The 15,525-nt window shown below is 37.8% G+C and overlaps 1 protein-coding gene across 1 annotated transcript in view; it reads left to right on the forward strand.

Moving 5' to 3' along the window:
• SCML2 (sex comb on midleg-like 2 (Drosophila)) overlaps window positions 1–15,525 on the forward strand; it is a 93,763-nt gene that overhangs the window by 25,601 nt on the left and 52,637 nt on the right. Inside the window, exons 4-5 of the mRNA XM_006893831.1 lie at window positions 159–247; window positions 12,461–12,563. Of these exons, the coding sequence (XP_006893893.1) occupies window positions 159–247; window positions 12,461–12,563 (192 nt within the window). The remainder of the gene's footprint in view (window positions 1–158; window positions 248–12,460; window positions 12,564–15,525) is intronic.

Genomic DNA, 15,525 nt, shown 5'->3' on the forward strand with positions numbered 1-15,525 from the left:
TGGAGAAGTTTTTGGATGTGCATAGGGATTTGAGTTTTAGAAGATCCCATTCATCTGCTTTATCTTCTCCTGGTTGTAGGTGATTAAAACTTTTTTAAAAAATATACCACACTTGCTATAATACCTTCTCATAATATCTGATTTATTTTATAAAATAGGATACCAGATGAATGTGTCATCTTGGCCAATGTTCCTCTTACGAACACTAAGTGGATCGGAAATGGCACCTTCAACGTTCTTTAAGCAAGTAAGAATGCTTATATTCTTAATATGGGGATTAAATGCTTGTCTTTTTTAACATGATAAAGCAGAAATGCTTTTTAAATTATTATATTTTCAAGTAATGTAAAGGCTCAATTTTCATCACCTACTAGTCACAATTAATTACTACCCTCTTTCTTGACTTTAAGAGCTCTGGTGGCTTAGTGGTAAGGAGATGCAGTGCCAAACCAAAGGCAACTGGCTCAAATCCACCAGCTGCTTCCCAAGAGAAAGATGAGCAGTCACCTCCTATGTAATTTACAGTCTCTGAAAACCTGCTGGAGGATAAGCTATGTCAGCTCCAAACTACACTGAAGAATGAGTTCTTGACTATAGATATGAAAGGAATGCTCTACTAAATGCACATGCTCACTATTAGTCATCCTTTGTATGTGATAGGAGAAAAAATGATGCCCCAAAATTTAAAATCAATCAGGAATTAATGAAATAATGCACAACATATATGAAATTAGGACAAATTCTGCTGACATAAATCACTCACATACAGAAAATTAAGGTATAAGACAATTATAATTAAAAACCAAGTCTGGAATGAAGGTTGCAGAGTGGAGTATCCTTGGGGTGGTGGGAAGGGGGATGTGGGGTATTGTATACCAATGAAGGAATTTCTCTTTTGCTTTTCAAGGAGAAGAGTGAAATGGGGGTTGAGGACGTGGGAAACATTGAATCAATGGAAATCCAAAATCTCTGTAAATGTTCATTAAAGTTAATTAAAAACAAAACCCAAGGAACAACTGTTAGGAAAAAAAATTAGATCATGGAAGGTTAACAGAGATGCAAATCAAAAGAGGGAAGCAAAAAGAGAAATTTTAAACAGTAAAAAAATTAATAGTTTTTTTTCACAGAGTATATAAGAAATACATGATAGATAAGCATATAGAAAAATATGAACCACTTAAAACGATTTGGTTTTAGAAGGAATTTTGTTTAAAAAAACACTGTTATCTTAAGTCGTACATTCAGAAAGAATGTATTAATTAGAAAATACTTGCTATGAAAGGAAAAATAATTTGTGCTTTGGAGAAGATGTTGAAAAAATGTAGATTAAACAAATGAATAAAAGCCAAGTTTTAGTGAAATTGTGAGTCAGTGTATTTTTCTCACCCTACTTATTTTTTAAAAATCACTATTACAGCTATGCCTACTGGAAGTGGAAAAAAATTATTATCCTCTTATAAAGCTTTTGAATATAATTAAAAACAAAAGATTAAGACTGTCAATTTAGATATATGACTTATGCATTGAAAAGAAAATAATTTGAGTGTACTTTTAGCAGCATGAATGCTTTAAGAGTGGGTTTTCCCAAGGACAGAAGGCTACAGGCAATGCCAGCCCTTTGGCCAATGGGTAAAACATATGTGAGAACAGCTAATTAAAAAAAAAAAAGAAGAAAATGATGGGGGGGTGAAGATGGTTAGCAGTAATCTTTAACATTTATTAGCCATCTGTTTTACCTGTCACATTGTTGTATCAGCTAATCACATGTCGTATGTTACACTTATTATGAAATTTTTAGTTTTTAAAATTATGACAGTAATTCATGTTTGTATGAGGGGAAAATAAAATTGCACTTTGCTATTGTAATAAGAAGCTGCACTGCCAACTCAAAAGCAAGTGGTTCACATTCACCCAGCTGCTCCAGAGAAGAAAAATGGATAGTCTCCTCCCATGCAGTTTACTGTCTCTGAAAACCAACTGGAGAGTTCTGACTTGATGGCACTTTACAGCAATTTCACCCTTCCTAATCCTCTATTCATTCCACTCTCCTCTCTAAATTGAAGTTATATTGTTATTATTTCAGATATTTTTCTGTGTATTTACCAAGACATAGGCTGTTTCCTTAAATATAAATGGAAATACACATTGTTTTATAATTTGGTTTCCCCATAAAATGTGTGTGTGGTGTGAAATTTTTCCATTTTATTTCATATATATTTCAGGTTATATATTGTACTTTTCTGTAATATGGATTATCTGATTGATTTATTGCCTCCCTGTATTTAGAAGGAGCCCTGAGGGTACAGTAGTTCAACTACTAAGGGAAACTTAGGCAGCTGGAACTCCCCAGCTGCTCCCCAGCTGAAAGATGTGGCAGGCTATTCTGCTGTCTCCTACAGGATTGCTGAGCCACCATTAACTCCACAGCAGTGAGTTTAGATGGATGTTTCTGTTGCCTTTATGTTTTGGTTTGCATCATCTCTACAGTAAACATCATTCTTGTATAGAACCTTATGTTCACGTGGGAATATTTCTGTTGATACATTCTTAGAATTGCTGATTCAAAGAATAATTATATTTTCTGTTACATACAGTTAAATTGCTGCCCAGAAGAGCTGTTGTTTCATAATCACTATCATTGAAAAGTACTAATCTTTTAAAATTTTGGAAATCTTATTAGTGGAGTGGGAATCAGAATGGAATTCCATTATTTTAATTTTCATTGCCCCGAATGCCAGTGAAATCCAGGTGTTTTTTGTTTACTGGCATTCTCTCCTCTGTAAATTACATGATTATATAACCTTTGTGTGTGGTTTTAGTTTGTTTTAAACTTTTTATTGCAAGAAAATCTACATAACTGAATTAACCATTTTAAATTATGAAGATCCATGACACCTAGTGTATTCAAAAAGTTGTGTAACCACCACTTCGCTCTAGTTTCACAACTTTTCATCATTCCATAACCACACTCTGCTATTTTTCTACTGAGTTTGTTTTGCTTTGATGAGGAAAGGTTGAAACTTGGTCAGGAATTTATTTATTTTTATTTTTATTATTATTATTAATTGTTGCACATTTGGTCAGAGATCATTTTGTTTTTTTTCTATAATTATATTTTATTAATTTTCATAAACATTTACAGAGATTTTGGGCTTCCACTGACATTGGCTTCTGGAAAGCCAACTAATTAGGAAAGTCTACTTACTTGGGCTCCTAATTAATTTTTTGTTCTTTCGCTAATCTTACCAGTGCTGCCCTTGATGCAGGTTTTCCTCTTGTCTAGACTGTTAACACTGGCTTTCTATCTGTCTCTGACCTTGACCCTTCCACACAACTGCTAGGACTGCTACCCCTGCCAGAGAAGGTACAAGACCAGCACCATAGTACTCTCCTGCTTATTCTCACCACAATATTGTCATGGTCCGACTCTGCTGAAGTTCCTAGATTGTGTTTTCTAAACCACTTGTAGTTTGCAAGCAGCCTGTTACTTTTTAAGAACTGGCTTTGACTCGTGCTCATTTTGCCTGGCTATCTGCTACTTGCCTGCTAAGATTCAAGCCAGGCATTAAATACTCCAAGATAGGTTCCCCAGTCACAGCTCTTCATTCAGATACTAGAATCTTGTACATATCTCAGTCCTTTTATGTATTGTTAGTGAGTTGCTACTAGCATCTAGTGGGTATAAAACAGGAATGCTTTTAAACAACCTATAGTGCACAAGATAGCTTTCACAACAAAGAACTAGGTGATCCATAAGGTCAGAATTGCCGATCCATATGGTCAGAATTGCCAGGTTGAAAAATCCTGATCCATATCCATCCCTAGGCAGTTTTATCTTAATTTACTGGCTTTAAATACAGCTCATGGCAGATTACTTCCAAATCTGTATTTCCAGTATACTTCTTGCTCCCAATTCACACTTGTGTCTCCAGCTACAAACTCAGCATCTCTCTTTGTTATTTTTGTTGTTATTTTTAGGTGCTGTCAAGTGAAGTATGACTCATAGCAACCCTACGAACGAAAGATCTTACTCTATTCTGTCCTGCATCATCCACACACTTCCTGACACACAGGAGCCCTTTGCAGCAGTCACTGTGTCAATCCACCTGGTTGAGGGTCTTCCTCTCCTTCGCTGACCCTCCACCCTTTCCTGCATCATGCCCTTCTTCAAGGAATATCCCCTCCTAGAAACATGTCCAAAATACATGAGGCTAAGCCTTATCATTCCTGCCTCCCAAGAGCACTCTGGCTACACCCTCTCCAAGACATATCTGTTCATTCTCTTGGCTGCCCATGAAATGTTCAGTGCTCTTCTCCAACTTCACAGCTCAAAGGCGTCAATTCTTCTTCTGTCATACTTTTTCATTGTCCAGCTCTCAGATGCATAGCAATTAATTCGAAAGACTATGGTCTGATTCAGACGCACCTTAGTCCTCAAATGGACATCATTATTCCTCAATAATTTGGAGAGGTCCTAACTGCAGATTTTCCCAGCATCTCCTAGTTTCCTGACTGCTCATACTAAGGGAGTTAATTGTGGATCCAAGCAAGATGAAGCTGTTGACAGTTTCAATCTCCTCTCCATCTATCATGATGCTACCTTTCGGTCCAGTGGTAAGAATCTTTGTTTTCTTGATAATGAGACGCAATCCATTCTGAAGGCTGCATTCCTTGATCTTCTGCAACAAGTGTTTCAAGTCCTCCTCACTTTCAGCAAGCAAGGCTGTATCGTCTGCATAACACAGGTTATTGATGAATCTTCCTCCAATCCTGATGCCACACTCCTCTTCATAGAGTCCATCTTCTCAGATAATTTGCTCAGCATGCAAATTGAATAGGAATGGAGACAGAATACAATCCTGACATACTCCCCAGTTCCAAACCATGCAGTGCTCCCCTGCTCCACTCGCACAACAGCCCACTGATCCAGGTATAGGTTCCGCATGAGCACACTTAAGTGCTCTGGGATTCCCACTCTTCTCAGTGTCAGCCACAATTTGTTATGATCCACACAGTCAAATGCCTTTGCATAGTAAATAAAGCACAAACAGGCATGCGCCTGGTATTCCTTACTTTTAGGTAGGATCCATCTGACTCAGCAGTGATATTCCTGCTGCCACGGCCTCTTCTAAATCCTGCTTGAACTTCTGGTAGTTCCCTATCTATGTACTGTTCTAGCTGTTTTTTAATGCTCCTCGGCAGTATTTTAATATGTGATATTAATGATGTTGTTTGATCGTTTCCACATTCATTTGGATCGCCTTTCTTGGGGATGGGAACAAATATGGACTTCTTCCAATCCACTGGCCAGACAGCTGTCCTCCAAATTTCCTGGCATAGCCTGGTGAGCGCATCCAAGGCTGCATCTGTTAATTGAAACAAGTCACTTGGTATCCTATCGAATCCTAGGGCCTTATTTTTTGCCAGTGGTTGTAATGCTGCTTCTACTTCCTCTGTCATTACCATTGGCTCCTGTTCATATGGTACTTTCTGAAATTATTCGGTGTTAATCATTTCTTTCTGGTACAGTGACTATGTGTGTTCCCTCCATCTCCTTTTGATGCTTTCATTTGCATTTATTTTCAAAAAGTCCATTTCAAGGTCTATCCTGAAATACAATGTTGTGAGTAATAGGATAATAGCCATATACATACAAGGCAGACCCATTAACATGACTGTTATTCAAATATACGCTCCTACATATAGAGCCAAAGAGGGGGGACAAATAGAAATTTTTACCAAATTGTGTAATCCAAAATAGACCGAACATGCAGTCAAGATGTGTTAATCATAATTGGTGACTGGAATGCAAAAGGAGGAAACAGTGAAGAAGGAATAATATGGGCTTGGTGATATAAATGAGGCTGGAGATAGAATGATTGAATTTTGTTTTTACAATGTTTTTACAATTCATTGCAAATACCTTTTTTAAAAGACACAAATTACCACTTTGGATCTCACCTGATGGGCTGCATAGGGATCAGATTGACTATATTTGTGGAAGAAAGTATTGGAAAAGCTTAATATCGGCAATCAAAACTGAGCCGGGGCAGATGTGGTCAGGTCATCAATTACTCATATGCAAGTTCAAATGGAGGCCAAAGAAAATGAAAATAAATCCACAGAAATGAAAATATGATCATAAATCAATTCCGTCTGAATTTCAAGATTATTTTAAGAACAGGTTTAAGGTTTAACAATCTGGGGTAACGCCCAGATCCTCACTGCTAATGTGAGAAGAATTTTTGAGAAGGTAAAAGTTGCCCCTGTGGTAACCCACCTACTTTGTTGGATGCCTGGATGTTGAGATCTGCCCGACCCTTATTCTTTGCAAAAAATAGACTAGTGAGGGATTGGTAAAGGAAAGGGGAAAGGTCCGGTGGTGTGAAAAACAATGTATATGAACTTTGTATGTAAACCAGTATAAAAGAAAATTTAAAAAATAGATTTGAGGCATTGAACACCAGTGATTGAAGACCAGTTGAGTTGTGGGATGATACCAAGGATATAATCCATGAAGAAAGCAAAAGGTCATTACAAAAACAGAAGAGAAAGAACAAATCAAAATGGATGTCAGAAGAGACTCTAAAGATTTCTCTGGAGCATCGAGAAACCGTTTAAGTGAAAGAGTTGAACAGATTTGCTAGGGCAGCTTGGGAGGACAAGGCAAAGTATTATAATGGAATGTGCAGATAGCTGGAATTGGGGAATTAAAAAGGAAGCACTCTCTGCATTTCTCAAGCTGAAAGAACTGAAAAATTTAAGACTCGTGTCACAATACTGAAAGATGCTATGGACAGTATATTAAATTGATTTGTCTAATTGACATCTCAAACTAGTCCATCTGCATATGCAGCTTTCCCCTTCTCAGACAGCGATAACTCTGCTTTCAGTTACAAAAGCCTTGGTAATGATATCTTTCATAGTCGGTCCATATGAAATTCTGTTGGCTGTATCTTCAGAATATATACAAAATCTGATTATGCTTCACTATCTCTGTTGTTAATCATCTCAGTACAATCTACTTTCAGCTAGATCACTGTCTCCTCCTTGGACTTATTAATTACCTATTTGTTCTCAACACAATAACTAGGATAGTCCTTTTAAAACATAAGTCAGGTCATGCAACTCCTCTGCTTAGAACTCTCTAAGGTTAGTCAGAGTAAAACCAAAGTCCTTAGAGTAGCCTACAAAGTTCTACATGCTCTGTGACACTGACATTTTCCGTAGTTTGCCTAGAAGAGTCCCACTGAGAGGATGCAGGTTCTGTGGTGATCTGAAGGAAAGGAGAGAATGAACTTGAAGGTCTAGGGATAAGAATATTTCAGGCAGAGGTGTAATGGAGATAATGCTGAGGCTGGTTGTAGGTTTGCTGGAAGGTGAGAAGAAATGTTTTGAAAGCAAATTGTGCAGGTAAGCAAAGAAGGAAGTGAAATGATAATTTTTCTAGAATACAAGAGCACTAGGCTGCTAACTGAAAGATCAGCAGCTTGAACCTACCAGCCTCTCACAAAGAGAAAGGCTTGTCAGACTTCCAGCCTCCTTAGGAATCTGGATCAGTTCTGTGGCAGGGAGTGGGTGGGTGGGTTCTAGTACAGAACTGTTTTGTTTTTAAGAAGAAGAACCAATCACTTGTTTATTTTAGCTATTTCTTTTAAATCTCTACGTTCAAGAAATTATTCAAATACTGAGCTAAGGATGAAAGTGTTCATGGGAGAAAATGGGTTTTTTATTTTATTAATTTTAATGAATACTTACAGAGATTTTGAATTTCCATTCATTCATTGTTGAACTTTTCTCCCTGCCCACCCCTCGAAGTCCACTCTTCTCTTCGAAAAGCAAAAGGAAAACTCATTCTTTGGTATACAATCCCCTCGCATCCCCCCTACCACCCCGAGTACACTCCACTATGCAACCTTAATTTTGGACTCTTGTGATAACCATAATACCCTATCATATATCGCCTTTAAACTGTTCTCTCCCTCATCTGTTTCAATGCAGTATACATAATTTATCCAGTTTTTCTCAGTCTTACCCCAACCCTGATGTGAGACCCATTCTACAACAGTGGCACCATGCAGTATTTGTCCTTTTGTGACTGAGATATTTCACTGAGCATAATGTCCTCCAGGGTCACCCATTTTGAATAATATTGCATGACTTCTTTCTTTTCCAATACAGCGTAGTATTCCATTGTGTGAATATACCACAGCTTCTCTATCCATTCATATGTTGATGGGCACTTGGGTTGTTCCCAACTCCTTGCTAGTGTGACCAAAGCCACGATAAACATGGATGTGCATATATCTGCTTGGATGACGGTTATGGTCTCTTTAGGGTATATTCTCAGTAGTGAAATTGCTGGGTCAAATGGTATCTCTATTTGTAACTTTTTGAGAATGAGCCACACCATTTTCCACAGTGGTTGCACCATTTTGCACTTCCACCAACAGGGAATAGGGTTTCCAGTTTCTCCACAACCTCACCAGCATTTGTTGTTTGCTGTCCTGCTGAACTTTGCTGCTGTTATTGGGGTTAGATGATATCTCCTAGTTGTTTTGATTTGCATCTCTCCTAGAGCTAGGGATTTTGAAAATTTCTTCATGTGCTTGTTGGCCATCTGAATGTCATCTTTGGTGAAGTTTCTGTTCATATCCTGTGCCCATTTTTCAATTGGATTATTTACCTTTATCTTCTTGTGGTGCTCAAGTATTTTATAAATTCTAGATGTAAGTCCTTTATCTGACATGTCATTACCAAATCTTTTTCCCAGTCTGTGGCTTCCCTTTTTACCCTGTTGGAGAAGTTTTTGAATGTGCATAGGGATTTGATTCTTAGAAGGTCCCATTCATCTCATTTATCTTCTCCTGATTGTAGATGAGAAAATGTTGTCAGTCACTTTAGAGTATTACTTATCACAGACAGCAGGGGGAACCATTTTGTCAATTATGTAGATCTGTAAACAGCTGGAGTTTTGTTTTCTATTGGTTGGCTTACAGAGTTTGTATACATGTTTCACAGTATCCTTCATTCAAGTTGTGTTTCATGAAATCATTCCAATTCATCATATTTTATAAAGTTAATCGGCATTGAACTATGCCTCTCGTTAGCCTGTCTTTCCATATCCTCATGACATCTTTCCCATTCCCTTTACTCCTCCCTCTACTTATCATATTGTGAGACCCTCTGATTTCCCCTCTGCTCATCCTCACCCCTCTGCTCCTACCCTCTCCCCTTGGATCCTCATACACATTTTATTATCTATTTCTGCAATAATGGTCTTATACACTATTTGTCTTTTTGAGACTGAATTAATTCACTCAACATAATAAATACTCTTCAGTCCCTCCCAAGTTATGTACTAATTTTCAAAATCGTTGCTCCAGAGTGCTGCGTGGTATTCTGTCATGTGAATGTACCACAGTTTCTCAGTCTGGTCGATTGTGGTTGAACATTTGGGCTATTTCCATGTTCTTGTGATGATGACTATTGCAGATAGAAACATTTTGTACATTGTGCACAAGTCTCCATTTGTGTCTCAGTTCTAATTTTCTTAGGGTCTCTTCCAACCAGTGGAATAGCTGGGTCATATGAAATTTCTATATTCAGCTTTTTGAGGAAATGCCAAACTGCCTTTCTGAGTGGTCGTATCATTTTACAATCCCACCAGCAGTGTATGAGAGTTCCTATCTCATTCTCTCTAACTACTAAGCATCTGGTTTTGAGAAAAGCCCTTTCCTTCAGAACTGGTCTTTGAACACAGTTCACTCATGGCAGTGAAACAACACCAAAACAGACTCCAATTTGTAAAATGTGAGTAAGCTGGAATACTAACCAGAATGAGGAAAAAAACAGGAGCTGAAGGCCCGTTAAAAACTTAATCTCTGTCTTAGAAAACAAGGGCAGCATGCACACTGCATAGCAATCAAATTTCTTGACCAGATAAGTAGAAAACAGTGGTGTGTGTCTAGCTTAGAGATTGTGACTTAGCTTGTTGCTTTGAATATATGTTACTCTCCACAGTCTTACCGATAATCCAGTCTCCTATGTAAAGGTCCTTAAAGGGCTCACTCCACCTCTTTTAGAGTCTCCCATTCCAAGGATTAAACCTATAAAGTTTCCCATTCCTGTTAGTGTTCTGGATAACCCACATTTTTAATATTTGGGCCTCAGGTTTTCCTATGTTGATCACAAAAGGACTACTCCAAACCAGTTCAAAACCTGAAAGAAGCATCCAGTCTACAATTAACTTGATTGTAAGTGTGCAAAACGATAGCAGTAGAAAAGTATAGAATTAAGAGATAGGCTTTGAGGGGCATTTATAAAGGAATCAACTCCCCAGATATATTTTTCTAATTATGTATTGATGAAAAAATTACTTGAGAGTTTGTTTACTCTTGAAGTAGTTTCTTGGTTCAGTCAGTCATTTTTAAAAAGTGCTTGTTGTCTGGTACTGTATGAATAATATAAAGTACCTGCTCCTAATATCTCAGAATCAAAGAAGAATAATTTTTTTTATTGAGATTTAAGTAAAAGTTTCCAGAACAAATTGATTTTCCATTCAAGCTTTCATACACATTTTGGTTCATGACATTAATCACAATACCAACATTAGAGCCACACTCTTCCCACTGCCTCTCTGGGATTCTTAGTGAATAAATTTTAACAGTGGTTAAATGAGTATGAGAGGCTCTGTTTCAGGTGAGTCTATGTTCGGACAGGAACTAGTCAGGGATAACTTTAAAGAGACCAGGAGAGCTGGGCTTTCTTTAACATAGATGAGTTGGAGAAGACCTAAGCACTAGCTCTGAGTCAGACATCCTAGGTTTAAAATTCAGCTCTGATGCTTATGGTAAAAACTGGGGCAATTGTATCCTGAATTTTTCATTTGTAAATTGAGCTATGAGTTGCACTGACCTAACAGAGTTGTGAGAATTAAATTAAGTTTTAAAACAATGCCCAGCACTTAATAAACAGTGGGACATTAACTGTCAATATAATTACTCTAGAAATTTAGGGGTTTAACAATGGCAGAGTGCAATTTTAATTTTTTTAAGGTTAATTCATTTTGTTTAATTTTTATAAATTTTTTATTTGAGTGACAGTTTGCAGAACAAATTTGTTTTCTATTCAACCATTCATTCATAAGTAGCTTGCTTTACAATATTTTTTAATAAAAAATTGTATTGGGGGAGCTCTGGTGGCCTAGTGGCAAGACGCTGCACTGCAATCCCAGAGGTATGCGGTTCAAATCCACCAGATGCTCTGCTGGAAAAGGAGGGGGCAATCTCCTCTTGTACCAGTCAGATCTGATTTGACGGTACACGTAAAAATAATATAATAAAAATTTAAAAAGAAAAAAATAAAAATAAAAAATTGTATTTACTTAGAAGCATTCAGAATGTCACCAAAACAGCTGCAAACTTTTTTTTTGTTTTTCTTTCTTTTTTTGCAATTACAGATTGGTATTCAGTTAACAGAACAACAATTATTTTGTATAAGCTGCATCAGACAACTGAAGATGAGAAAAAAAAACCACCCTACCATCCCCATATATAACTAATTTGTGCTGTGCACCAACAAGAATCTGCTTTAAATTTCCATGCCAATTTACAACCCCCATACTGTACCAGGCAAGGTTAGTGGTTATTGAAAATAGCACCAGAACAGGGCTATCTAAAGACACATTCGGTAGTGTGTTAACTATACAAAAAAAGACACTATACAGTTTAAAAACAAAGCTTACACAGCCTTATGTGTCAATTTTTTTTTCTTTAAAAGCAATGAGTTGTGTACAGGAGGGTTAAATGCTTTATAGACAAGAAAAAAAAAACCTGCTACAACCAACTTATTCATCATCATCATCATTCTCTTCACCCTCTTCTTCATCTTCCTCTTCTTCCTCGTCCTCCTCATCTTCTTCACCTTCCTCTTCTTGCTTTTCTCGGCCTTGACAACTCCCTTTTTGACACCATCAGGCTTGCCTTTAGCCCTGTATGCAGCAATATCCTTCTCGTATTTCTCCTTCAGCTTAGCAGCCTTCTTCTCATAGGGCTGCTTGTCATCGGCAGCAGTATTATTCCACATCTCTCACAGCTTCTTCGCAACATCACCAATGGAAAGGCCAGGGTGCTCGCCTTTGATTTTGGGGCGATACTCAGAACAAAATAAGAAAAAAGCAGAAGGGGGCCTCTTGGGCACATTGGGATCTTTGAACTTATTTGTTTTGCCCTTAGGAGGGATATAGGTTTTCATCTCTCTCTCATAACAGGCCTCATCTGCCTTTGCCCTGTCTTCAAATTTACCTTTGTTTTTAGCAGACATGGTCTTCACCTCTCTGAGCACTTCTTAGAAAATTCTAAGAAGTTGACAGAAGCATCTGGGTGCTTCTTCTTGTGCTCCTCTTGGCAGGTTTGCATGAAAAATGCATACGATGACATTTTGCCTCTCTGCTTCTTAGGATCTCCTTTGCCCATGGTTAGTTATTTCTTGTCCACGAGGCACAGAGTCGCCCAGTGCCATCCGGCTCTGCCCGGCCCAGCGCTGTCTCTATGGAGTTCAATGTACTGTAATGGCTGTCTGCTTTACAATATTAACTATAATGCCCCAATTTGTTCTCTTATTTATTCATGTTCACGTTTTCTTCGTCTTTCCTCCCCTTCCCTGAGCCCATCCCACAAAGCACCCCTTGTTCCAGATAGTTCTTATTCATATAATGTATAATCTCTTATTAATATCCTTTATTAATATATTCCTTTCAAACAGTCCTTCCTTTCATCCGTTCTAATGCAGTGTTCATTATCTATCTGCTCTTTACCCATTCATTCTCTAACCTCCCATGTCTGGCCTATTTTCTAGCAGTGGTATTATTCAGTGTTTATCCTCTTGTTACTGAGATATTTCACTTAGCATAATGTCCTCAAGGCTCCTCCAGTTGTATAATGTTTTAGTTCTATATTGTTTTTCAAAGCTGTGTAGTATTCCATTGTGTAGATGTACCATAGTTTTTCTGTCATTTCGTTTATTGGTGGGCATTTGGATTGCTTCCATCTCTTTGCTGTTATGAATAACGCAGTAATTAACATGGGTGTGCATACATAAATTTGAATCGCAGCTCTGGTTTCTTTAAGGTATGTTTTCATTAGTGGAATTGCTGGGTCAAATGGTATTTCTATTTCCAGTTTTCTGAAAAAGTACCAGACTGCTTTCCATAGTGGTTGTACCATTTTACATTTCCACCAGCAGTGAATAAGAGTTTGAATCTTTCCACAAACCCACCAGCATTTGTTGTTTACAGACCTGTTCAACTTTGCTATTGTTGCTGGGGTGAGATAATACCTTATAGTTGTTTTGGTTTGCATCTCTCTGATAGCTAGGGATTTTGAACATTTCTTCATGTTTGTTTGCCATCTTAATGTCCACTTTGGTGAAGTGTCTATTCATATTCTGTGTCCATTTTGTGATTGAATTGTTTACCTTTTTCTTGGTTTTTGTTTTGTTTGTTTTGTGTCCTGTCAAATCTGATTGACTGGCCCAGGAGATTGCCCCTCCTTCTCCAGTGTAGCATCTGGTGGATTTGAACTGCACGTCTTTGGGATTATAATGCAGCTTCTTGCCATTAGTCCACTATGCCTTTTTCTTGTTGAGGTGCTGGAGTATTTTATAAATTTTAGGTATAATTCTCTTAACAGATTATCAAGTATTTTTTTTAACAGTCTGTAGGTTTCCTTCTTATTCTTTTGGGAAAGTTTTTTGATGTGCATAGGTATGGTTTCTTTTTTTTTTTAATTGAATGTGGACAATAAATGAAAAGACTAGTGGTTCTTAATCTTGGATGCACATTACAATCACTTGGGAGTAAAAACAAGGTTCTGATCAGTCCCATTTAATCCGTAACCTTCGAGGAGGTCACCAGTGATTGTATTGCAGTAGGGCTTAGGAGGCATAACATGTCTGGACTGTTAACCAGGAGGACAGCAGATGAAATCTCTTAGCAACATTGTGGGAGATATGCCACCCACAAAGATTGACAGCCTCAGAAACTCAATGGAGGGTTACTACTAGTCAGAATAAACTCAATGTCAGTAGGTTTGTTTTATTTTCTTTCCTGTTAGGTGTCCAGGGTTACATGTAAGCTCCTGGCTTCAATGACTTTGTTACTCATGGTGTCATTTATTAATGAGCAGTTTGAAAGGAAAAATGGTTCTGAACATCCACTGAATGCACTGCCATTGAGTCAATTGCCACTCATAGTGGCCCTCCATCAGGTTTCTGAAGCTGTAAATCTTTTTCAGAGCAGACTGCCTGATCTTTCTTCTGCAGAACAGCTTATTGATTGAAGCCACCAATCCACTGTGCATTGTGTCTCCTTTTCTTGCACTAAAATAAAGCTAAATAAGAGCTGTATGCATCTGTTACATTTTTTAATTTTTTTCCTTTTTTTCTTTTTTTTTAAAATTTAGGTTGTTTATTTTTCATTTCAATGAACATCTACAGAGATTTTGGGATTCCATTCATTCATTGTTGCACCCTTCTCCCCTCACAAACCCCTCCCCCCTCCCCCCCATTTGCTCCTCTCCTTGAAAAGCAAAAGAAAAACTCCCTCATTGGTACACAATCCCCCCACACACCTCCCCAAACCCCACCCCCTAGCCCCAAATATAATCCACTCTACAACCCTCATTGCATACTCCTATGATCTGTTACATTTTATCTACAGATTCTACTTAATGACAGTAACAGATTTCGTGCATAATATGAATACTTCCTGTATTGTTACTTGCTCCTCCTGCATCTTCACTATCACTACCATACCAGGAGAATGGAAGCCTCACTAGTAGAGAGATCGTTGATATTTTTATTCTCTAGTAAATCCTAGTGAGTGCTGGTGGCTTAGAGGTAAGGAATTATACTGCCAACCCAAAGGCACATGGTTTGGATCCACCAGCTGCTCCATGAGAGAAAGAGGACAGTCTCCTCTTGTGCAATTAAGTGCCTCTGAAAACAACTGGAGAATCAACTGTGGGCTGTTTCAATTCAGCAGTACTCAACAGCAACAACAGTGAATCTTAAAGGAGCTCTGGTAGCTTAGTGATAAGGAATTTGATTGCCAGTCCAAAAAGCGGGCGGTCCCAATCTGCAAGCTGCTGTGTGGGAGAAAGCTAAGAAAACTCCTTCTACACAATTTATTGCCTCCAAAAACCCTATGGAGGGTGAGTTGGGGTCAATTCTGACTCTAGAACACACAACAAGAAGTGAATTTTAGTATTTAGCCTTAGTCGATAATACATATTTCAGGAATGAATGTATTCATTATTATCAAGAGGTTTGGTTTCCTTCCAAATTCTTGGTTTCGCTCTAGAGTAAAAATGAGTAGGAAAGCAGAATTTCAAAGAGATCTATGACAACTGTCTCTTTCTGTATTAATTGCTAATTAAACATATACTTTAGTTTCTGGTCACTGAATATTGTAAGTTAATAACTTGAGCATATGATTTTTAATATGTCTTAACAATGAAAACCTTT

The sequence above is a fragment of the Elephantulus edwardii genome, unplaced genomic scaffold (genome assembly GCF_000299155.1).
Source record: "Elephantulus edwardii isolate Elephantulus edwardi_28Jun2011 unplaced genomic scaffold, EleEdw1.0 scaffold00131, whole genome shotgun sequence".
Taxonomy (NCBI): domain Eukaryota; kingdom Metazoa; phylum Chordata; class Mammalia; order Macroscelidea; family Macroscelididae; genus Elephantulus; species Elephantulus edwardii.